Source organism: Aquarana catesbeiana, linkage group LG09 (genome assembly GCF_042186555.1).
Source record: "Aquarana catesbeiana isolate 2022-GZ linkage group LG09, ASM4218655v1, whole genome shotgun sequence".
NCBI classification, from domain to species: domain Eukaryota; kingdom Metazoa; phylum Chordata; class Amphibia; order Anura; family Ranidae; genus Aquarana; species Aquarana catesbeiana.
This window is the reverse complement of record NC_133332.1, coordinates 225,089,467-225,112,725: the sequence shown is the minus strand read 5'-3', so window position 1 is coordinate 225,112,725 and position 23,259 is coordinate 225,089,467. Positions and strand designations below refer to the sequence as shown.

At 44.4% G+C, this 23,259-nt stretch overlaps 1 protein-coding gene across 1 annotated transcript; it reads right to left on the bottom strand.

Annotated features, from left to right (window-relative positions):
• Nucleotides 1-3,677: 3,677 nt before the first annotated feature.
• Nucleotides 3,678-12,476, bottom strand: HDHD3 (haloacid dehalogenase like hydrolase domain containing 3). The gene is made up of 2 exons (XM_073597972.1): nt 12,138-12,476; nt 3,678-5,538 (listed from the first exon to the last, which is right to left on the bottom strand). The coding sequence occupies exon 2, from the start codon at nt 5,528-5,530 to the stop codon at nt 4,811-4,813; it is 720 nt and encodes a 239-aa protein (XP_073454073.1). The 5' UTR covers nt 5,531-5,538; nt 12,138-12,476; the 3' UTR covers nt 3,678-4,810.
• Between the last annotated feature and the right edge of the window lie 10,783 nt (nt 12,477-23,259).

The window sequence follows — 23,259 nt, the reverse complement described above, 5'->3', positions numbered from 1 at the left end:
TAAAAAAAAAAAAAACTCCAGCCAAACAAAACAAGATAAATATGAATAGCTCATCAGCTTTCGCTGCAATATTCACCAGAGATTTCCCCCAAAGTACTTTTTTCTGCCACTAGGTGGCATCAATCTGATGGCCAGCATCACTTAAACCCATTTCCTATGAGCCAAGGCTGTCCTAGGCCTGCCCCAGTCTGTGCGTTGCTGGACAGTGAAAGTAGAAGCAACATAATGATGAGCTTGTGTTTCCGTCACTCTGTTTTCCAAGTGAACCATTCAACATAAGTAAGCCATCTAACAGATCATAGTTCATCCGGTTCCTGCTGATCCGGTTCTTCTTTTTTCTGTTTCTTTGTCAGGTGTTCTTCTTCCTCTGCCGACGACCCTCCTCCAATGCTGCGTCCCGCTGATCTGTCTGCGCCGCTGTCAAGCATTTCTTAGATAACGATGGGGGCGTGGCCATTGGATTACGTCATCCAGGGCCCCTGCCTCTTGCCCCGGGTGGTGACGTTGCAAGGGGCAGGGCCTCCGGATGACGTAATTCAATGGCCACACCCACATTGTCATCGAAGAAATGCTTGACATCGGCGCGTACAGATCCATCGGCTTGACATCGGCGCGTACAGGGCAGAGGAAGAAGAACACGGGACAAAGAAGACAGAAGAAAGAAGAAGAGCAGAAGAAGAAGCAGCAGGTGAAGGAGAAGCCCGGAGGAGGAAGATGCGGGAGAAGATGGAGGAAGAAGATGATATTTTTAATAAAAGACTTGTCAAAACTGTCTACTGTATTTTTTAACCACTTGCCGACCAGCCACCGCAGTTGTACTGCGGCAGAATGGCATGGCTGGGCAAAGCAACGTTATGTTACGTCGCTTCGCCCTGTGGCCACTAGGGGCGCGCGCCTGCTGCTCGCCCCCAGAACCAATGCGAGTGCGTGACCGCCGGGCTCCCGCGATCGCTACTGACACACGGAGATCTGTGTGTGTAAACACAGTTTCTGGTTCTCTGAGGGGAGAAGAGACAGATTGTCTGTTCATACAGAGTATGAACAGCGATCTCTCATCTCCCCTACACAAGTCCCCTCCCACCTTCAGTTAGAACACACACTAGGGAACACAATTAACCCCTTGATTGCCCCCTAGTGTTAACCCCTTCCCTGCCAGTGACATTTTTACAGTAATCAGTGCATTTTTATAGCACTGATCGCTGTATAAATGCCAATGGTCCCAAAAATGTGTCAAAATTGTCCGATGTGTCCGTCATATAGTCGCACTCCCGATAAAAATCACAGATCACCGCCATTACTAGTAAAAAAAAAAAAAATTAATAATAAAGATGCCATAAACCCCTATTTTGTAGACACTATAACTTTTGCGCAAACCAATCAATATACACTTATTGCGTTTTTTTTTACCAAAAATATGTAGAAGAATACATATTAAACTAAACTGAGGAAAAAAAAATTTTTATATATTTTTGGGGGATATTTATTATAGAAAAAAGTAAAAAATATTGTGTTTTTTTCAAAATTGTCGCTCTTTTTTTGTTTATAGCGCAAAAAATAAAAACCACAGAGGTGATCAAATACCACCAAAAAAAAGCTCTATTTGTGGGGAAAAAAGGACGTCAATTATGTTTGGGTGCAACGTCGCACGACCGTGCAATTGTCAGTAAAAACGACACAGTGCTGAATCGCAAAAAGTGCTCTGGTCAGGAAGGGGGTAAAATCTTCCAGGGCTGAAGCGGTTAACACTACACTACTTTTTTTTTGGTGAATGGGTAGGGGTACAATGTACCTTATACTCATTCACATGGCGGACCCCAGATCCCAGCCTCCCCCCCTATGTGAATGAGTATGGGGTACATTGTATCCCTACCCATTCACCAAAAAAAAGTAGTGTAGTGTTAAAAAATATCTTCTTCCTTGCTTCTTCCACCGGTCTTCTTCCATCTTCTCCGGCATCTTCCTCCTCTGGTCTTCTCCTTCTCCCGCTGCTTCTTCTTCCACTCTTCTTCTACAAAGTACCCCATACTCATTCACATAGGGGGGAGGCCGGGATCATGCAGCCTGGTATGGTTCAAGAGGGGGGCGGGGCTCGCTCGTCCCCTCCCTTTCCTGGCCTGCCAGGCTGCATGCTCGGATAAGGGTTTGGTATGGATTTTGGGGGGACACCCATGTCATTTTTGGGCGTGGGAGGGTTCCCTCCTAATCCATACTAGACCCAAAAGCCTGGTATGGACCTGGGGGGGGGGCCCACGCTGTTTTTTTTCACAATGTTTTTTTTAACCAGAAATTCTTTTTTTTTTACATTCAGCAGGGAAGCCCGCTGACAGCTGATGACTCATCAGTTGTTAAGGACGGGGCGGCCGGCTTCCCGGGCTCCTCCTTAGCAACCAGCTATATACAGTGTAAAAAAAAGAAACGCAAATCGCGGCAAAATCACATTTCCAAAAACGCAGCAAGCACCGCAAAAAGCACTGCAGAAACACTCAAAAGCAACATGCATAGATCGTAAATCGAGCCTTAGTCCTGATCTGATGCATGCCCCTCTACATTTTATGGTGCAGGCCATGTAGTCATATTTATACTGACCTTTGCATGTCATGTCAAAATTAAGAGCCTTAATATTTTGCTTTTCTGCCTTTAGCCCCCGTTCACATTGACTGTGGCTTTGAAAAACGCACAACTTCGGGTGCGACTTTCAAGGCATTTGTGCAGCTTCATGCACAGATATCTATTCAAGTTGCCCCCAAAATCGTCAAAAGTAGTGCATGTACTACTTTTACAAGTTGGTGCGGCGCCGCAAAGTCGGCATCACACCGATTTGAACAGTGCCATTGCCAGCAATAGGATGCGACTTGTCACTGGATGCTCCAATGTGAACGGAGGCTTATGCACTGTGTGAGGCATTTATGACATCATCCTCATCCACCAACTTCAACAGTTTCCAGAACAATGGCCTCACAGAAGCATGCAGAAATTAAAGTCAGAGAGAGGTAAGGAGCTCCTTTTCTGCATACTTGTTCTGGGTCAGAAGTGCAAAATACTAATAAATCCTGATGATCAATATGACAGCCAGGCAACTAGCATTTACAGTGAAAGGTTAACAATTGCAATACATGTTTTCTTTAAATATACACTTTTCCTCACTTTCAGTTTTGCATCTAAATAGACTTAGGAGGCACAGTCTACTTGATAAACAACTCCGCTTCTCACATCCATCTTGTACATCCATCTGCTTGCTAAATTCCTATTTTACCTATTTTTGCCAGTATTTCAGGATGGCCATAAATCTGAGAATGTAGAAAAGCTAAGGGGTCTATTTATAGGAAATGTGTGGGCTGAATGTCACAAGCATTACACACAAGAAATCATTTTCTTTTGGCAATGTTATATTTTCCCTAATATTATACGAGTGTGATTTTGAAACCCTTCATTTTTTATTTTATAAAAAAGTGACATCCATTAAGGTGTCACTTTGTATAGGTGTCAGTTACATAAACATTACACCCATGGCAGTATATGTATACCATTACAAATTCTACCTTTTTATATACAACCAAAAAGATTATTCTGCCAATGAGTACACAGTATATACAATTACAGTTGTGCTCAAAAGTTTTGCATACCCTGGCAGAAATCGTGAAATTTTGGTATTGATATTGAAAATATGACTGAGCATGCCAAAAAAATGTCTTTTATTTAAGGATCGTGATCATATGAAGCAATTTATTATCACAGTTGTTGGGCTCCCTTTTAAATCATAATGATAACAGAAATCACCCAAATGGTCCTGATCCAAAGTTTCCGTACCCTAGAATGTTTGGCCTTGGAACAGACACACAAGGTGAAAAACACAGGTTAAAATGGCAATTAAAGGTTAATTTCTCTTTTAAAAATTGCAATTAGTGTCTGTGTATAAATAGTCAATGAGTTTGTTAGCTTTCACGTAGATGCAGTGAGCAGGCTAGATTCTGAGCGGTGGGGAGCATAAAAGAACTGCCAAAAGACCTGTGTAACAAGGACCTTTTTAAAGATGGAAAAGAATATAAAAAGATATCCAAAGCCTTATATATGCCAGTCATTGCTGTTTAATCACTTATTAAAAAGTGAAAAATTCCAGGATTTCTTGATACCAAGCCAAGGTCAGGTTGATCAAGAAAGATTTCAGCCACAACTGCCAGAAGAATTGTTCAGGATACAAAGAAAAATGCACAGGTAAGCTCCAGAGAAATACAGGCTGCTCTGGAAAAAGATTGTGTGGTTGTTTCAAGGAGCACAATATGACAATACTTGAACAAAAATGAGCTGCATGATTGAGTTGCCAGAACGAAGCCTTTACTAAACCAACACCACAAAAAAGCCAGATGAAGCATGTCAAGGTGTTGTCGGGCATACTGTAAACAGGCTTTTTAGTGGCATAGGTGCAGCAAAAGCTTTTTTTCTGGCAACTCGACCATGTATGTTTTCTATGGGCTCAAATCGCACTGCAAAAGTATCGGTACTCAGTATTGGCAAGTACGTGAGCGAAAAATATTGGTACTCATACTCACCAAAAAACAAATGGTATCAGTGCAACCCTAGTTTTTTACTTTTTTCTGGAAGTCTTAATAAAAATGTGATGTTGGTATAAATAGGATTGTAAGATGTACTTCCCATTATCGGAATACTCTCCTTTTTTGGAATATACAATACAGTGTGTGTGTGTGTGTATATATATATATATATATATATACATACATATACACACACACACACACACACACACACTATATATATATATATATATATATATATACACAGTATATATATGATATTATTTCATAAGTCTATGAATCCTAGGAACAAGCTGATCTAGAGAATGTATAATATGATCCTCTGGAATCTGTTCTTTAAGCCGGCCAGTTTCTGGATGGAGTAGAAAGCTGAGCATGCCAACTTGCTGAGGCCCTTTATAGTCATTATTATAATCATCACCAATATGAGCAGAGTGTTGAGGTGACACACTGGCAAGGTGTAAAGCTTTGAGAAAGATCCCCAAATGGGGCTTGGCACAACCAGCGGTCTCAGAAGTCAGCACAAAATCAAAATGTCTGTCTAAGTCACAGTTCCTCAAGATGTCCTCCAATCGGCGGTCAAAGTTGGAGATGACTGCCATCTTGAGGCCTAAGTCGCTACAACCTTGAAGAGCTTTCCTGGCACCTGGTAACACCTCCCAGTATTTGTCAGTGCAGAAATCTTGATAGAGTTTTTCTGCCAATGGCTGTACAGTCCTCTCATCCTGGACACCAGAGAGGTGAAAGGTCTGAGAGACCACGTCCAACCACCACTGATGGGAAGTCATGCCTTGAGACAGGCCGTAGTTGGGGAAGAGACGCCAATGACTTCGATAAACCTGTCGAAAAGAAGCCTCCAGTACAGATGGATCTACCTGTAGCCCTCTCCTCTTGGCTTCGGCCTGATATTGCTGTCCAACGGGAAGACGTAAGCGAAGTAACGTGTCTTTCACATCCCAGGTGAGAAGCCGGAGTTTCATCTTGTGTTCTGCAGAGTGAGAGATTAGTTTATAGCCCAATAACAGCAGAAAGTTACTTTTTAAATTTTGTTAGCATGGAAAAGGGTTATGCTGCTGCCAAGTTTTTGCTTCTGTTAGTGACCCTACTGCTGACACAGGCAACAACAGAAGCCTGATTTTTACCCTTCCTATTCTGTTTAGAAAAAAAAAAAATTTTTTTTCTATCCATTCTAATAGTTAGAGATTTTGCTCATTGACCACACAATGTCAACACAGAAGTGATAGCATGGGCAGTAACAGGTACTCTGTATTGAAACATATGGGGTCTATTAGGCCCCAGATCTCTCCTCTGCCCTCCAAAGCATCTGATCAAACCAAGATCAGTTTTATCAGATGCTTGTTCAAGCTGGTAATGGCTTGTTTACATGAGACCGAAACTGGAAGTGATGAAATGCTCGTCGCTTCCGGTTTCTGATGTCACACAGTGGGAGGAAAAACATCAGTTCCTCCCAATGTGTCTCAGGAACTGGATGCAGCAATGACTGAGATCTCACCCTTCCAATCCAGCGACATACCTGTACGTCACTGGTCGGCAAATGGTTTACAGGATTTCTGGGGATTGAGAAACAGTAATTCTATTCTTTCACTAGATGTCATCAGTTTTACTACCTGAATGAAAATGGGCATAAACTGAGAACACCCTGTGAGGGTAGGGCATTATGGACCCATCCCATGAGAAGTTGTCACCACAGCATCTGAACATGAAGCGAAAAATACAACTGGAGAGGGGCATCCAGAGGAAACAGGAAGTACTGAGGGCTGGAAGGGTGAGCCCAGAATTGGGCTTTAACGGAAAACTGGGGTCAATTTCATTTTAGCTTTTTTTTACTTATTTAATTGTACTGTTTTTAGACATGTTTTAGCTTTGCTTTTTTTCTTTATTTTACAACTGAGCATTTGTCTGCACCTAACTGCACATCCATTGGTTACCTCTGGCTAGAGACAGATTACTAGCTCTGGATGCAGGATACAGCTTCGGCATCCGTCAGCCTGTCATTACTTTGTACGAGCAACAGGGTCATAGCTGTTGGCAATCACCTGTGATTGAACTCTTCCATTACCAAACATTAGAGAGCAAAGGGTAGTGCAGAGGCTGTAGGGGGTGTATATGTTGATTATGCTTCTACTTTAAAACATTTATGCTGTTGCACATTCTGCACAGCTCTGATAAATAGCCAGACTGTGGGTGCACACTGTGTACATTTAGTTATCATGTACATAAAGCACTAACAAAGTGGAGAAATCCAGGACATTGTCTAATAGTGAATTTGTGTATAACACAGAGATTAAGTGCTCATTACTACAGAACGGTTCACCTTTCAGCTGCAAGCCTGAACACCTTCACCAGGCCTGGAAATTCTGTTTGTACTCAAAACAATTTAGCAGAGGTCACTTGGCAAAGTAAATGACTTTTTTACAATGTACTTAGACATAATATGTGCCAGCTATTCAAACTTCTTCTTTTTCAGCTCTTCTTTTATCAGAGGGTTAGAACATTTACAGAGAGGCACATAAGGATCTGACTACTTTCATTGAACTTATCATAACTGCACCCTTGAACCTCATGCACAGGGCTGTACAGCATGCAAAGCCTGCATAATCATTTCCCAGGACCTGCAGCTACTGTGTACACCTTTTTTTCCCCATTATGAATAAGGAAGCATTAAAACCCCTGCCAGGTTATTTTGTCTGTCTGTGTATTATCAGGGAAATTTCCCTTCACTTCCTGTCCTAGAGATGCGACAGGATGTTGGTGGAAAACTCCAAAGTTGAGGGGAATTACCCTCTGAGGCCCTGTTCACACCCCAGCTTTTTTGTAGCTTGACCCTAGGTTCACATCTCTGCGTTCTTGCAGCCCATATTTGTATGGGCTGCTGTGTTGGCATTTCCTGAAGAAAAAGGTGCATGCACATTTTTCAAAACGTGGCCCACAGGGAAATTGCTTGGCCATTTTGACAAATGCGATTGTGGTTTCTGCACCTGTAAACCTGCTGCATTTCTACATGCATGGGGGTGCCATTCACAATGAATGGCAGTCCCGTGCGTTTTCTCACAGCACCGCGTTTTCACTGCAGGTGGTTGTAGTTGTGGGAATCGCTGGGATTCCTGCACCCGCAGCCACACTCATAGGTGTGAACCAATCTCAAAAACACTCAAGGAAAAAAAAAAAAAATTCTCTAAAGTGGCAGTTGACATTAGTCCATTCCTAATGCCTGAAGCTCAAAAAAGTTTTGGAGCTACTTTTGTAGCTCGATTTGGGCAGATTAGTGCATTTTTGAAACAGCTGAAAGCAAAAACACATATCATTCTCAGTGACAATGGACGCCAGTACAAATAGAGAGGGTGAATCTTCCCAATGAGGAGGTCTAACCCTCCTCCAGTCTATCCATATCTAAAGTTTTGCCTAGAGATCCACTTTAACCACTTCAGCCCCTGAAGATTTGGCTGCTCAATGACCAGGCCATTTTTTGCAATACTGCACTGCGTCGCTTTAACTGACAATTGCGCAGTCGTACGATGCTGTACCCAAACAAAATTTACATTCTTTTTTTCCCACAAATAGAACTTTCTTTTGGTGGTATTTGATTGCCTCTGCGGTTTTTATTTTTTGCGCTATAAACAAAAGAAGAGCGTCAATTTTGAAGAAAACACAATATCTGTTACTTTTTGCTATAATAAATATCTCACATTTTTTATCAAAAAAAAAATTTTTTTCTCAGTTTAGGCCGATATGTATTCTTCTACAAATTTTTGGTATAAAAAAACCCCAAAAAAACGCAATAAGCGTATATTGATTGGTTTGCGCAAAAGTTATAGCGTCTACAAAATAGGGGATAGATTTATGGCATTTTAATTTTTTTTACTAGTAATGGCGGCGATCTGCGATTTTTATCAGGACTGCGATATTGCGGGGGACACATTTTCGGGACCACTGACAATTATACAGCGATCAGTGCTGTAAAAATGCACTGATTACTGTATAAATGTCACTGGCAGGGAAGGGGTTAACACTAGGGGCGATCAAAGGGTTAACTGTGTTCCCTAGGTGTGTTCTAACTGAAGGGGGTTGGGAATTTCTAAGAGGAGAGAGAGTTTGGTGTTCATACATAGTATAAACACACAATCTGTCTCTACTTCCAAGAGGACCAGGATCTATGTGTTTACACACACAGATCCCGGTTCCCGCTCTGTCACGAGCGATATGTATGAGCCCGGCGGTCATTACGTCCGCTGGACACTAGCATCATGTCCGTGCACACGCGCCCCCCTAGTGGCCAAAAGGAGAAGCAACGTAAGGTAACGTCGTTTCGCCCAGCCATGCCATTCTGCCGCAGTAAAACTGCGGTGGCTGGTCAGCAAGCGGTTAAAGCCAGTCATTTTAATAAATAGTTGGGGGGGAGTTCAAATGTCTCTTAGGTCTCCTATTTCTGTCTGGGAACTCTTATTCCAAAGATTAATTCAGTACAACAGGAAATGCATTTCGGGGGTCTGACCTCACCCCCTTCATCAGGGCTAAGAAGAGTGTGACACTCACAGTCTGGAATTCATACATTGAAGCATCTGCTACTTTGAGGAGACTGTGACAGAAGGAGCACTGGAGAAGAGAGTATCAGTCATTTATGGGCAGGCTACTTAGAGCACAGGACAGTGTTTCTTTACCGCTTGCCTACTGGGCACTTTCACCCCCTTCCTGCCCAGGCCAATTTTCAGCTTTCAGCGCTGTCACACTTTGAATGAAAATTGCACAGTCATGCTACACTGTACCCATATGAAATTTATATTTGTTTTGTTTCGAGACAGATAGAGCTTTCCTTTGGTGGTATTTCTTCACCACTGGGTTTTTTACTTTTTGCTAAACAAATGAAAAAAGAATGAACATTTTGAAAGAAAGTAATTTTTCTCCTTCACTGATGTGCGCTGATGAGGCTGCATTGATGGCCACTGATAAGCTGCACTGATGAAGAGGCAATGATGGGGCTGTACTGATGATCGGTTCCCTGATTAGCAGTGTAAATGTGTGCTGTCACAGGAAAGCCGGTTATCGGCTTTCCTTTCCTCACAGTGACAGCGCTGAGGAAAGGAAATGTCCATAACCTGCATTTGTTTACATGGGATCAGCTGTGATTGGATACAGCTGATCACATGGTAAAGAGCCAATGCCATTGGCTCTTTAACCTTATCGGTGATGCGCTGTGTCCAAGGGACACGGCTCCCAACTGATTGCCCCTGGGGGTGCACATGAGGGGCGCGACCGGCAGGACGTCATACAATCTCCACCCAGAAAGAAGAGGGTCCTGCCCGGCTGTCAATCTGCTATAGGCCGGGTGGGAATTGGTTAAAGCTGTACTGAAGATACTGAAAATTTTAGAAACTACTGACAGGCCAGGTTTTTATAACATGAGACTCTAGTGCAGGGGTCTCAAACTGGTGGCCCTCCAGCTGTTGCGAAACTACAAGTCCCATGAGGCATTGCAAGGCTGACAGTTACAAGCATGACTCCCACAGGCAGAGGCATGATGGGACTTGTAGTTTCGCCAAACAGCTGGAGGGCTGCCAAGTTTGAGACCCCTGCTCTAGTGATTGCTTCTTCCATATATGCTTTCCTCGGCCTGTCAGCAGTAACGAAATCTGAATTGTGCATGCACAACTCAGACCACATTTACGGGACCCACTCTGTGCTGTGATGAAGTGACATCAACGTGGCCAGAGAAAGCAAACCCAGAAGGAGAACCGGGACAAAGATGGAAGCAGCCGGAGCTTTGACAGTGCAGCCCTGAAGGCCTTTGTTGGATAGGGAAGGCAGGCCATAGATGGTGCAAATTTCTTTCCTGCAATCATGGGTTGCAGGAAAGAAATTTGCACAATTCCATCATGAAGCCATCCCCGTCGGGAGAAGACAGTGATGATTGCAAATGGCTCTAACAGCCGCTAGCGATAATTACAAGTGAATCCGGTGGGCCGGTTGCACCCAAATTGATCGATCATTCAGCCTGCTTACATATGGTTCAAATCTCGGCCAGTTCCTGTTGAACCGGCCGAGATTTGAACCATCTATGGCCGGCCTTAGTCTATTATAATGTGCTAATATGTGGTGCATACTAGTCAATTATGGCATGAACCTCCTGGAGGCACATTTCATTAACAAAAAAAAAAGTGGAGATTAATACAGCTTTAAAAATGAACTTCACCCACCTTTCTATATTTTATTTTTTATCCCTCCTTACTTTTTCTCTGGGTTGTCCTTCAAGTGGGAGTCCACCTAAAAAAAATATTAAAAGCCAGCAGCTACAAATACTGCAGCTGCTGACTTTTAATAAATGGATACTTACCTGTCCCAGGGTCCAGCGATTCGAGCGTACGAAGCCCCGCTCCTCTCCACGGGGGCTGGCATCCTTACTGAGCTGTGCTGTGAATGGCCGAGCAATCTTCTGTGACGTGAAGATTACGATCACTCGCTCGCCTCTCGGCAGCTGCCGCCGCCATCCTAGGTGAGGGAATCAGGAAGTGATGCGTTGCGTCTTCACTTCCCGTTTTCCCTACTGCGCATGCGCAAGTCGCGCTGCGCGTCGTAACTGGTCCCCGCTATCTCCTGGGAGCTGTGTGTTTCCCAGGAGACAGTGCGGAGGGACGGGAAGAGGCGTAGACTCCCGCGGGAGTCTGTGCCAGGAAGTGGGTGCAAATACCTGTCTTAGACAGGTATCTGCACCCCCCTCCCCCCTGAAAGGTGCCAAATGTGACACCGGAGGGGGGGAGAGTTCCGAAAAGCAGACGTTCCATTTTTGTGTGGAACTCCGCTTTCATAAACACACCGAAAAGCCCAGTCCAGTGTTGCTCTGCAGCTACTATCGGTCCCTCGTTGCCATCTCTCTCGTCATGTGGAAGGTGGTCTCTTCTCGGTTCTTGCTGCCATGACACACCAAGGTGCATGTGCTGTAGTTTACCACAAAGCTTTCTGGCACGCATGATGTCAGTATCCCAGGAGTAAGGATGAGCTCCGGCGTGTTCGCATGGCGCACGTGCCGAGCCCGCCAGGAAGTCGGCACGGCGCAGCGCTAATCACAGGCAGGGAGACATTTCCCAATCTCTGCAGCCGCACATCGGGAAATGTCTCACTGCTTGTGATTAGCGCTGCGCCGTGCCGACTTCCTGGCGGGCTCGGCACGTGCGCCATGCGAACACGCCGGAGCTCATCCCTACCCAGGAGGCTGAGGGCAGCTGCGGGGTGTCATTCCCACCCAGGTTTTCCAAAACAAGTATTAAAAATGAAATATGGGGGGGGGTAATGATGATAAGTGGGTGAGGAGGGCGAAGATCTGCCTGAAGCTCAGCCTGACCTACTATGCCTGTGCACCATCCAGAGGGCTTCTAGGTTTTCAATCAGCCATTATAATCAATCACATTTCTAGTTAGTGCAGAACTTTGCTTTGTAATCCTGAACATGCACAGAATCGTGTTGCAGTGTACACATAAACAATTATCAATAAAGCTATTGACGAAAATAATCCTTATACTACACAAACGCAGAGCTTTGATCACATGATCTCTCTGCTCCCCAATTCTCACTTACCGGAAATAGGAACGAGGACGTGTGAGGATTTGCCTCTGTTATAATCTTCCCTCAGCTCAGGAAACAAGAGCAGGAGAGAAAGGTTCCACCCTTTCCCGTGTAATAATAGATTCAGGACTAGATGGGATTTTCCTCATTTAGTTCTTGTGGATACCCTGCCATTTCTATAAAAACAACTTTTATTTCTACATGTTACACTGAATTTACACCTCCAATTAATTTGTTTAGTTCTATAGGTAAAGAGGAATTCCGCCCCCGCCCCCCTCCAAAAAGCATACTGCAGCTGCTGACTTTTAATATATGGCAGATATCCCAACCTGCAAAAACTCATTTTAGGAAGGTGGTGCTCCGCGCCCGCATACCCACCCCCCCCCCCCCCCCCCCCCCCCAAGTGCATTTTTTAAATAAATTTTTCAATATTTTTTCACAGTGCTTCTAGGGAAGGGGGTATGTGGCAGTGGATGGCGTCAGTAGTTTTTTTTTTACTTATTGATTTTTTTACAATTGAATTTGTTTTTTATACAAGTCTTTTTGGTGAGAGAGGGTTGAGGCAGTGGACAGTGTTGGTAGGGCAGGGGAGAGTGGTGTCAGTAGTTTTTTATTTTATATATCTATATATATTTTTTTTTACACTTTAATTTTTTTACAATTTTTTTAAAAATATTTTTGGGGGGGCTTTGGTGAGATATTAGGGGTCTAAACAGACCTCTTGCATCTCCCCTTTGAGACAGAAAGGATTGAGGACAGAGATTCCCCAATCCCTTTCTCAGCACTGAAGATGAATGGAGAGGAGACAGAGGCTCCTGTTCATTCATAAACTGAAGCAGAGCAACACACAGTTTACTCTGCTCAGTTATCACAGGAGCGATCTCGCTCACTGTGTCCAATTCAGACAAGGAAGGGGTTGGTAACTGACATATTTACCCTGCCCCCTCCTCCGCTCTCCATTCTGACGGATCCTCCTCAGCTGGCGGGAGAGGAAAGAAGTCGGCTATGGGGGACGAGGGAGGAGCAGGATAGGGAGCGCAGGGGGAGGGGTTGACACGGAGGGGGGCAAAGGAGAACAGGGGATCAGAGGAACAGCGGGGAATGATTGGTGCGGCTGGCAGCTAAAAATCTATACAGGGAGATCAGTGTTCACAGCTGTTCCTCACCGCACCAATCATTCCTGGGGTATCGTGAGGCGCTTGTGGGTGTGCGGGAGCCACCGCAGAAATCTGGGAGACTCCTGCACCTCGCAGGAGACTTGGGATGTCTGATATGGACACTTACCTGTCCTGGAATCCAGTGATATTGGCACCCCAACCGATGTTTCCATCGGCTCTCGGGTGCTGCCGCTGCCATTCTTAGTAAGGGAACCGGCAGAGAAGCCTTGCAGCTTCACAGCCAGTTCCCTACTGTGCATGCGTGAAGCGCGCTGCGCTTTCTGAATGACCCGGTGTTCTGACGAAAACTCCAACTCGCCAAAATCTCCAACCAGGTCACTTCCGGTGACTCTCCAGCAGCAATAATTGGAGATTTGGACAAGTTGCCTGTTTTCACACAACATTGGCAGCATATACACTACGGTACACGACAAGTTGACTGTTTTGACAGAACACTGGGTAAGGAGGAAAAAAGTTGTCGCAGCCTTAGAGGTGGCCATGTTGTTGGTTAGTATCGGGCGGACTAACAATGTCCACCTATTATAGTATATGGACCCAACTCGTCCAAGTCTCCAATTATTGCTGCTGGACAGTCACCAAAAGTGAGGTGATTGGAGTTTTCGGCAGAACACCGGTTGCGGGCAGGGCCGGACTTACCATTGGGCTTGACTGGGCTCAAGCCCATGGGACCCGCCAATAGGGAGCCCCGCAGGCCCCAGCCGAGTGTACTCGGCTATACTCGGCTAGTTCCGCTCAGAGTCACGCCTAGTCCCGCCCTATGATGGACATAACACAGGGACTGGGCATGACTGTGAGCGGAGCTAGCGGAGTACACTCGGCTATGTATGTATATTGGCGGCGCTCTGCTCCGCTCACAGTCCCGCCATTGGACCTGTGTTATGTCCATCATAGGGCGGGACTGGGGGGGACTGCGAGAGGAGCCGGGAAAAGCCAGCAGGAGCCGAGATACACAAGACCGGCTCTGTGTATCTCGGCGGCGCCATATTTAAACTGCAGTGACACTGACGTGTCACTGCAGTTACCTGCAGCCTGGGAAAGGCTGCAAATGACACTGACAAGGCTGCAGATGGACACTGATAAGGCTGCAAATGACACTGATAAGGCTGCAAGGCTGCAAATGACACTGGACAAGCATGCAGATGGACGCTGTGCAAGGCTGCATTGATGAGCATTTAAATGTAAGTTTTTTCCCTTAGTTTTTTTTTTCCTTAAAATTCCTTAAACTCTTATCTTGAGGTTTGCTGATTGGTTATTGGCAGTTACGTAGTACCTGATTTACTGCCGTTGAGAAAACCTGTCTGCAGTGATGTAATGGTGGACAAACGGTATCAGAGTGGTGTGCTTAAAAGAAAACTAAAGGTTTAAAGTAATGTATAGAAGGTAGGGCCCGAAAGTGACTCAAGCCCAGGGGCCCCCACCACCCTAAGTCCTGCCCTGGTGGCGGGGGAAGGAGGAGGTGGGCTGAACTTATGAGTGACCACGCTGTGGTGTGATCTTCTGCAAGTGAGGACAGGTACCTGTCAAAAAATAGGTACCCCCCCCCGAAAGCTGCCAAATGTGGCACCGGAGGGGGGGAGGAGTCAGATAAGTGGAGTTTCCACTTTTGGGTGGAACTCCGCTTTCAGTAAAACATAACAAAACAAAAAAATAGATTTGCTAGACTTTCCTTGTAATGATAATGCCTCATCTACACTTGTGTTTGGGGTGCAATGATGACATGCGGCTGAGCCATGTTTTTACCCCCCCCCACGATCACTCCCCCCCCTCTGCTGTAAAAGCAGCAGAGGGAAGAGCACATAAGCTATATCCGGCATGCATCACATCACAACCTCAGTGAGCATTGCTGCTTGCTGAACATGCAACCGTACACACAACCAAATAGGGGTGACCTGCAACCCTGTGTGATGCATGCAGTTGTAGTGCACTAGTGCAGGGTTAAAGCAGGAAGTGAGGAGGTGATACAACACCTCCTCACCACTTTCAGATGCTCTCTGAAAAGCCATCCGAATTAAACCGGGTACACTGTTTTTTTCCGTTCAACGCAGCAGGTTGAACGAAAAAAACCAAACAACTATCAGCTCCGGTCGGTGCCGCTGTACTAAAAATCTGATGTTAGTGCAGCGATCTCCCCTGCTGAGCTGTTGTGTTCTGACAGGGGGACGTGCCCCCACCACAACACTCTGATCAGTGCTCTCAGCCATTGGCTGAGAGCACTGATCATAAGCCGGTCGGCTGCTGGTTTTCCAGCATGCTCACCCGACAGAAGCCAGCCAAACGACCGGCTTCTGTCGGACCAGCCGCCATACACATGGACCGAATGTCGGGCAGTTTTTATTGAACCAGCCGATGTCGCAGGTTCAATAAAAACATGGATGAGCGCGTTTGGGGTGGAGGAACTTGACTGGCCTGCACCTCAACCTGATGAACACCTTTGGGATGAATTAGAACAGAGACTGCAAGCCAGGCCTTCTCGTCCAACATCAGTGCCTGACCTTATAAATGCACTTCTGGAAGAATGGTCAAACATTCCCATAGACACACTCCTAAACCTTGTGGACAGCCTTCCCAGAAGAGTTGAAGCTGTTATAGCTGCAAAGGGTGGGCCAACTCAATATTGAACCCTACAGACTAAGACTGGAATGCCATTAAAGTCCATGTAAAAGCAGGCGTCCCAATACTTTTGACAATATAGTGTATATATCCTCCCTTATGTGCTCCTGTCATTGGTTGGATGTCTCTTCCCAAAGTTTGGGGAGAACTGATGGTGAAACTACAAGTAGCCTGCTGCATGGAGTATGGCATACTGGCACAGACAACACAGCTGGAGGTACACTGGGGAATTCATTGGATTTCAGGACCAAGAGCTCAGCACCGGCAATTGCCTGGTACAATATTACCTCTGATTATGTAAGTGACTACTGTAAAGATTACCATTAGCATTGTCTGGTTGTACAATCCCCTTTGGATCTGCCAAAATCTGAGACTGGATACAAACTTAATTATTTATTATAAGCTTATTTAAGCAACATTGTCGTTTAGGAAAAAAAATGTAAACATACACTGTCTGTTAAAGAGGAGTTCCACCCAAAAATGGAACGTCCGCTGATCGGATTTCTCCCCCCCTCCCATGTCACATTTGGCACCTTTCAGGGGCGAGGGGGGAGCAGATACCTGTATAATCCAGGTATTTGCTCCCACTTCTAGGCATAGATCACTGCAGGCTCCGCGGTGATCTACACCATATCCGGCCCCTACTCTGCCCCCCCCCCCGCTGTCTTCTGGGAGACACACAGGTCCCAGAAGACAGCAGGGACCAGTGAGGACGCGCAGCGCGACTCGCACATGCACAGTAGGGAACCAGGCTGTGAAGCCGCAAGGCTTCAATTCCTGATTCCCTTACCGAAGATGGCGGTGCCTCCACCCGAGAGCCGAGAGACAGATCGGCTTCGGGTGCCGACATCGCGGGCGCCCTGGACAGGTAAGTGTCCTTATTTTCAAAGTCAGCAGCAGCAGTATTTGTAGATGCTGACTTTAAAAAAAAAAATTGGGGTGAAACTCCGCTTTAATCCCTTTGCAACTGCCCAAAGCTGGCCATACATGGATCAAAATTCAGCCAGTTCAGCAGGAACTGGCCAGGTTTTGATCCATGTAGGGACACCGTGGTTGTACAGAAGTCGACCTACAGATCAACTTCTGTACAACCGCACTGTCAGATTTTCCACACTTGATCAGCATCGCTATAGAGTGCAGTACTGAGCAGTGTATTCTAATGGCGGGGAAGTCTCCCCACTGTCAGAATAGAATGACTCAGCTGGAAGTATTCCCCCATCCACATCGAGAATCTGGTCAATTTTGTTTTGTTCAATCAGCAGAAATGCAGGGAAGAGAAATACAGGCAGATAATTATTCATCATGTCATACTATCAGAGAGGCCATACCTCTGATGTGGAAACAAGGCTAAGCAATTCAACTATGCAGGAAAACACATAGGAACTGGGGTGCAGAAAAATGGCAGCAGGTGTTCTGGACTGATGATTCAAAATGTGAAATATTTGGCTGTAGCAGGAGGTAGATTGTTCGCTGAAGGGCTGGAGAGCGGAACAATAATGAGTGTCTGCAGGTAACAGTGAAGCATGGTGGAGGTTCTTTGCAAGTTTGGGGCTGCATTACTGCAAATGGAGTTGGAGATTTGGTCAAAATCAATGCAGTCCTCCATGCTGAGAAATACAGGTAGATCTTTATCCATCATGCTATACCATCAGGGAGGTGTGTGATTGGCCCCAAATGTATTCTGCAGCAAGGCAAAGATGCTAAACATACAGCAAATGTCATTAAGAACCATCTTCAGTGTAAAGAAAAAGGAGTCCTGGGAGTGATGATTTGGTCCCCACAGAGCCCTGATCTCAACATCATAGAGTCTGCCAGGGATTACACAAAGAGACAGAAGAATTTGAGGCAGCCTACATCCACAGAAGATCTGTGATTGGTTCTCCAAGATGTTTGGAACAACCTGCCTGCCGAGTTCCTTCAAAAACTGTGTGCAGGTGTACCTAGAAGAATTGATGCTGTTTTCAAGGCAAAGGGTGGTCACACCAAATACGGATTTGATTTAGATTTTTCTTCTGTTCACTCACATTGCATTTGGTAAATTGATAAAAAAAATAAAAAAATAATATATATATATATATTTGAAAGCATTATTTCTTTATAGCATTTCTGCACACCTTCCTAAAACTTTCTCACAGTACTGTATGCTTACTGGAAAAAAAATGTGTTTATAATTTTTTTTTTTTTCATAGGAGCCTGTGAAGCATTGCACCCGCAATCCACTGATCATGGGTGCAATTCCAGTCTCCTGCAGACTGTTCCTCCAGTTTTCTGTCCTGCTTCCAGTTGAAAAGCTGGGGAAAGTGTCAAATGGACTACGAGTGCAGTGTTTACCATAATTGTGTTCCTTTGAGAACTCCAAGTCCATCTGCTGCAGTGGCTGGCAGGCAGGACTTGTAGTCTATTTATTCACAGATCCTTGCAATTTCAAAAAAGTGAAACCTGCTGTGAGAGAGAAGAACCCCACATGATGTCATAAAAAGATGCTAAAGTCTCATTTTTTTGTTTGAAAAATAACAAACATGTTATATTTACCTGCTCTGTGCAATAGGTTTTGCACAGAGCAGCCCAGATCCTCCTCTTCTCCAGTCCCACGTTGGCGCTCCTGGCCCCTCCCCCCCCAATGTGTGCCCCCATAGCAAGCAGCTTTGTGTGTCCACTCATCAGCCATGATTAAGCACCAAGAAAGGTGTGAAACGCGTTAGCTGATGTGTTTTTTAACTAACATTTGCTGTATGGATTGTCGCTTTAATAATTGGAACCAATAAAAGGTGATTGAAGCAGAGTTCTATCTATCTTCTTCCACAGGTTCATTTGAATGTTAACCACACCAGCTGTGCATACTCATCTTCCTTTATCTTGCCACTGCTCTGTTCACCTCTGGGAGAGGGAAGAGGAAGCCCAGTGTAAACTTGACTTTCCAACTTGAAGATTATACAGGACTGAAGACTCCTCTCATTCTTACTTTCACTTTCCAGAAGTCTCATGATCTTGACTAAGCAGTTGCAAGGAAAGGATCAACAGTTATCCTGGGCAGACAGAATAATATTTACCCAATTCATCAAGGACTGGCTATATTTTGAATTTAGACTTCACTTGTGTGCATAGAGGAATCTAACTAACCATCCAAGCCCAGCCCATGTTTAGGAAGCAGAGGGTGCCCAGCACAGGGTGAGTAGTTTCATTTTCATAGCAGGTTCGCCTAAAGTGGAGTTCCACTCATTTTTCTGTTTATTAAAAGTCAGCAGCCACAAAAAGTTTAGCTGCTGTTTTTTAATAAACTAAACACACAGTCACCTGTTCCACGGTCCAGCGATGTGGCCGCCTGAAGCCTCGCTTCTCTCTCTCTCTTCTCCGCTGCGCGGCATTGCAAGTGTGGGCACCTGGCTGTGACAGCTTGCGGCTTCAGAGTCACGCTGCGTGTCCTGAATGGCTGGGCAATCTTCTGACACCTGTGACATGTCCCAGAAGATTGCAGGGAGGGAGGGGGGGGGGAGGAGGAGTCGCCTAGGCGGCGCGAGCGGAAGTGGGAGCTGATTACCTGTCAAGACTAGGTACCCCCCCCCCCAAAAAAAAAAAACAACATGCCTAATGTGGCATGTCGGGGAGGAGGAGTCCTTAAAGTGGAAGTTCCACTTTTGGGTGGAACTCTGCTTTAAAATAATTAGTACATTTAAAAAAAAAAAAAATTATATTCAAAATCAAAACAAACATTCTTATAATCACACATAAAGGAACAAGACACCAAAACTGGAAATAAAAGTAGATTATTGTTCTTCTGTATCCAAAATAAAAACATAGTGGCTTCACTAGTGGGGCACCTGGCTGTGACAGCTTGCGGCTTCAGAGTCACGCTGCGTGTCCTGAATGGCTGGGCAATCTTCTGACACCTGTGACATGTCCCAGAAGATTGCAGGGAGGGAGGGGGGGGGGAGGAGGAGTCGCCTAGGCGGCGCGAGCGGAAGTGGGAGCTGATTACCTGTCAAGACTAGGTACCCCCCCCCCAAAAAAAAAAAACAACATGCCTAATGTGGCATGTCGGGGAGGAGGAGTCCTTAAAGTGGAAGTTCCACTTTTGGGTGGAACTCTGCTTTAAAATAATTAGTACATTTAAAAAAAAAAAAAAATTATATTCAAAATCAAAACAAACATTCTTATAATCACACATAAAGGAACAAGACACCAAAACTGGAAATAAAAGTAGATTATTGTTCTTCTGTATCCAAAATAAAAACATAGTGGCTTCACTAGTGCTTTGAATGATCTGTGCTATATGTAGTGTAGTATGCGGCTTACAGAAGAAAAAGTCATAAGCAGAATTTATTGTATGCAAACGAATGTACAGGCACAGCTGCAGTCGTGGCATCAGGCCTACCAATGGCTGTATTGTTATTTTTGGTGGGGTAAGCTTTTAAAAAGGCACACTAAGCTGTCACAGGTAAAAGTGACATAGGTAGTAAGTCGTATAAACACAACTACCATATCAGATGATTGTTTGCTATTACTACGATCAGGTCAAACTGGTACCAAAACAAAAGCAGCCAATCATCACCTAGATATTCATTGCAGGTCTGCCTAGGAAAGCACAAGTCTGTGAGGTTGCCAAGAACTTAAACTGTCCATACATGTTGTAATCCAATTGTGCATTGTGATCCACAAACCTACTTGAAGGATTGGACAGAAATCAAATGGACTGTTAAGGTAGGCCCATGTAATATGTCATTTTGGTGGATTAAAAGCTAAATGTATAGTAAAACTGCAACATGTATGTCCAGCTTTAGAGACAAAATTTGTATATATATGATGCTGGGAAGGGGGTTTAAAACGAACCCACTACTTTTCCTTGGTTGTTACAAAGCACAGATTTGATTTAAACTGCACAGTACTGTAGTGAAAATTAGGGAAACACAAGAGCAGTTGTGCGTCTGTTACATAAGGTTTTCAGCTTAACAAATCAGTTTTCAAAGTTGTAAGGGTTTTGTAGCGTTCACCTTTTGAATGTTAAACTTCTTGGTATTACTGGTAATAACAACACAATAAAGCATTTCAAAAAGGCACAGCTCCCCCTAGTGATTGATCAAGGCTATGGTGTAACAAAACTATGAAATGCTTTCCAAGGGAACCCGGTTCTGCATCCTCTAAACGAGGAACTTCAGCCCCCCTTTTCATCCTAATCTTTGTTATTTTTTTGCATGCACAGATGTGCTGAACAGCTTCATTGAATCTTTAGGTCCCGGCACAGTCCTGCTGCTCATCTGCGCACGTGTGGGGTTTTTTCTCCGCACATGTGTGGACACTTTGAGCTTTGGGAATTCCATACCAGGCCTGTCTAAATGTAGATGGAATGCGCACAGATGTGCTGTAAGGCTCTGCCAGGACACAAAGCCCTGTGGCACATCTACAGAATCCAGGGTGGGGGTGGCTGGGGGACAAACATTCATGCCTAGGTGAGGAAGACTGAGTTGCTAAAAACTTCCGGACCGTCACACGCTGATATACGTTCTAACTTTGAAGAGGAATATCGTTGTTATGGCAACAGCTAGCGATAGCCTCTTTTTTGGCCGGCGGTCCGCTTTTCCGATAAGAGTGGTCTCTGTGGCGGATTCGCCACAAGCTCACTTTCATCAACGGCGGAAGGCCCCCTCTCTCCCTACCGCCGTGCTGTGGTGCCCTCCACGGCTTACCGATGTAAATATGAGATCTGAGGTCTTTTTGACCCCAGATCTCATACTTAAGAGGTCCTGTCATGTTTTTTTTCTATTACAAGGGATGTTTACATTCCTTGTAATAGGAATAAAAGTGAAAGAATTTAAAAAAAAAAAAAAAAGAATAGTGAAAAAATAAAAAGGTAAAATAAATAAGAAAAAAAAAAAATTTTAAAACGTGCCCCGTCCCGCCGAGCTCGCGTGCAGAAGCAAATGCATACGTGAGTAGCGCCCACATATGAAAACGGTATTCAAACCACACATGTGAGGTATCGCTGTGATCGGTAGAGGGAGAGCAATAATTCTAGCCCTAGATCCCCTCTGTAACTTAAAACATGCAACCTGTAGAATTGTTTAACTGTCGCCTATGGAGATTTTTAATGGTAAAGTTTGTCGCCATTCCACGAGCGGCCGCAATGTTGAAGCGTGACATGTTGGCTATTTACTCGGCGTAACATTATCTTTCACAATGTAAAAAAAAATGGGCTAACTTTCCTGTTGTCTTATTTTTTCATTCAAAAAAGTGTATTTTTTGCCAAAAACAGTGCACTTGTAAGTGCACAAATATGGTGTAACAGAAAGTATTGCAACGACTACGATTTTATTCTCTAGGGTGTTAGAAAAAAATTGTATAATGTTTGGGGGTTCTAAGTAATTTTCTAGCAAAAAACAAACAAACAGTTTTTAACTTGTAAACAACAAATCTCAAAAAGAGGCTCGATCCTTAAGTGGTTAAAGTTAAAATAAAAATAAGATCCAAATGTTAGAGAGAGGGGGAGAGGAGGCAGGGCCAAAATGATTGTTGATTTAGGGTGAAGGTCCACTTTAATGTAGCTGGAAGTTAAATATACCTGTATCTGGCTTAGTAGTGTTCCCATTGTGGACACAGGTAGCCCCTTTTATGTTCTCAGTGTAGTAGGTGATCAGAAAAATTTCTGTACTTGTTCCCAATAAGCAGCAAGTACCATACCTTCTTTGGAGGAGACATAGAAAAATGTACAGTTTCCCTCAGTGTAAAATAACTATTTAAAAAAAAAAAAACCAAGCAGCTGCTAATGCATATAACCTGTGTATGTTGCAGTAAGTGATGCTGAAAACCAGAACTACCAAGAGTCAGCAGTGGCTGCCTCAGGTGTGACAGGTTCCCTTAAAGTCAGTCCAGATATTGACCAGATATTTCAAGAGAACTAGGAAGCAAGCCTGAAGCACACATTGGGGGAAATTTACTAAAACTAGAACATTTAGAATCTAGTGTAGTTGTGCATGGTAGCCAATCGGCTTCTAACTTCACCTGGTTAAATTAGGCTTTGGCAATAAAACCTGGAAGCCGATTGGTTTCCTTGCAGAGCTGCACCAGAATTTGCATGGTCCAGCTTTAATAAATAACCCCCACTGAATTGATTTGCTAAAACTGGAGTGCGCAAAATCTGGTACAGCTGTGCATGGTAGCCAATCAGCTTCCATTTTTTTTGTTTTTTTGTTAAAGCTTAATTGAATGATCTGAGGTTAGAAACTGGCTACTGTTGTAGAATCTCATATTAGCCAATGTATTTCATATTATTCATATTGATTTGCAAATATTTTATTGATAATTATTATTATTATTATTTAGTAGTGGTTTTATCAATACTATGATTCAATAAG